Below are 2,030 nucleotides of genomic sequence, written 5' to 3' on the forward strand. Positions count from 1 at the left end.
CTTCATGATTGCTTCAGAACCAGTAATGCAGGGTTGTGATGCCCGCAGGCCACAGATTTCAGGTGTCACAGATTCAGAGTGACATATTACTTCAAATTCCAAAGAAATTGGCAAATATGTTTAAACCATTGAGACATTTATTAAAATATATAATGTAATATTTATTATACCATACAAACAAAAAAGGTCAATGGAATTATTCAAGACTGTGAAAATCAGTGATTAAGGCAGTTTTCTTAGTAATTTTGAGGTCTTTTTTTTTAAGAAGAGGGCTGGTCCAGACTCAGAATAAATCCCATCCCCATTTCTCTTTCACTCTTATCACTCCTTCTTCTTTGAAGACTCACAGAGCATCTCGAAGATTTGAAACAACAAACATGGTCAGTCACATTCAAGATTTAGCAACTATTAAGATGTGGTGTCAGTGGGAGGTAGAAGTACAGGTCTTTTGAATGGGCTTGTTTTTCTATTATAATGAATATGCATTTAATATTTATCCATTTATTTTGTTTTTCTCTGTGTGTGTGTGTGCGCTGTTTTGTGACTTTAGAAGTTCACTGTGTTTCTGACTGGACTCCTGCTGCTCTTTCTGCTTCCCGACTGGACAGAAAGTGTTGAAGACACTGATGACACTGTGGACATCAATACTCTCGCCACTGTGGACATCAATACTCTCACCCGTATTATTAACTTCTTTGAAAGGAAGTAAGTCTGTCTCCAGTCTATGAAAAATTAAAAGTTTAAAGTTAAGCAATGAGGAAGTAGAGAAATGAGAAGCAGTCAGTCAAAATGTCATGGATTGAAAACATGGCAGTGTGTCATTAGTCAATACTTGATCTTGTTTACTGTTTTCCAGCTATAAGAGAGTCGATACAGACGGACACCCCCGTCAGTACGCCACCGCCATCAATGTGCCGAAGGATCAGTGTCAACAGAACTTCAATCTGAACACCTTCCTGACTCAGGAGAATGCTGCGATTGTGAAAGAGAATATTACTGATGAAACATACGCACTTTACCAGGGTGAAGAGCTCATCGCTGCAGGAACTAAAAAACAGAAAAAATACAACATGCATTCAGAGTCTCTCCTGCTGAATCCTGCTAATAATTCTCCCATGACCAATCTTTTGAATAAAAGAAAAGACGGTTGCTCTGTTTTCTACACCTTTGAATCTCCCTGTGTTAACACGTGTCTAAATGCATCAAGCAAACACAACATTATAGATGCTCTGAAGAACTGGAAAGAACATGATGGAATTAAAGCTTTTGTCTTCAAGGATTTCTGGAAGTTTGACATTAAAAAAGATCTTCAGACTGCGTTTAGGCAGATTGTGGCTCATGTTCCTCTCTTCCGCTGTGTGAGTGAGAATGAGTGTTATGCTTGTAAAGGGGAAGGAAACACTCCCATAGACGAGCACTGTCTGCCTCCAAAAGAGATCCAACTGCAGTAACGTTCACCTCTTACCCATGTGATTCTGTATTAGTGAGATCCTTTGTTTTGATAATCATTGTGCTTAGATGTAGTAGTAAAATGAATTAAAAAAATAATCTTGCTTCCAACTTGAACTAATAAAATACTTCTGCTTTGCAAACTTTGTGGTTGTGTTTTTTATTGTTGTAGTTCAAGATGGTGTGGGTCATAAAAAGTCAAAAGGGAGAGTCATAATGCAAAATGTGGTTTATTGTGAACACTGCAGATGTATGGATGTTTGTATTTAATTGAGAACTCTGGTGCATTGTTAACATTACTGACAAAAAGGAAAACAAGCTTTATGCAGCTGTCGGGGTGAACGAAGACAGACACAGTGGGGGCATCAGGCCTCGGAGATGAGTTTATTTTTCTAGGTTAACAAACTAAAAAAAAAAGTGGAAAATGAGGCTAAGTGCAGTACAGAAAATAAATATAGACTATTTCATATAACTATGATAAAAAAGAAGATTCACAAATTGATGATGATCGCAACAGCTTTCAGTGATGTTATAGTTTAAGACAGTAAGAGTGAGAGTTTAATGCATGACTGTATCGACTG

The 2,030-nt window shown here is 37.5% G+C and overlaps 1 protein-coding gene across 1 annotated transcript; it reads left to right on the forward strand.

Moving 5' to 3' along the window:
- The first annotated feature begins 310 nt into the window (after window positions 1-310).
- On the forward strand, window positions 311-1,584 carry LOC307167630 (uncharacterized protein). Its single transcript, XM_079886887.1, has 3 exons — window positions 311-380; window positions 551-705; window positions 857-1,584. The coding sequence occupies exons 1-3, from the start codon at window positions 378-380 to the stop codon at window positions 1,449-1,451; spliced, it is 753 nt and encodes a 250-aa protein (XP_079743013.1). The 5' UTR covers window positions 311-377; the 3' UTR covers window positions 1,452-1,584.
- The last annotated feature ends 446 nt before the right edge of the window (window positions 1,585-2,030 follow it).

Source organism: Squalius cephalus, assembly GCF_949319135.1.
Source record: "Squalius cephalus genome assembly, chromosome: 11".
NCBI classification, from domain to species: Eukaryota; Metazoa; Chordata; class Actinopteri; order Cypriniformes; family Leuciscidae; genus Squalius; species Squalius cephalus.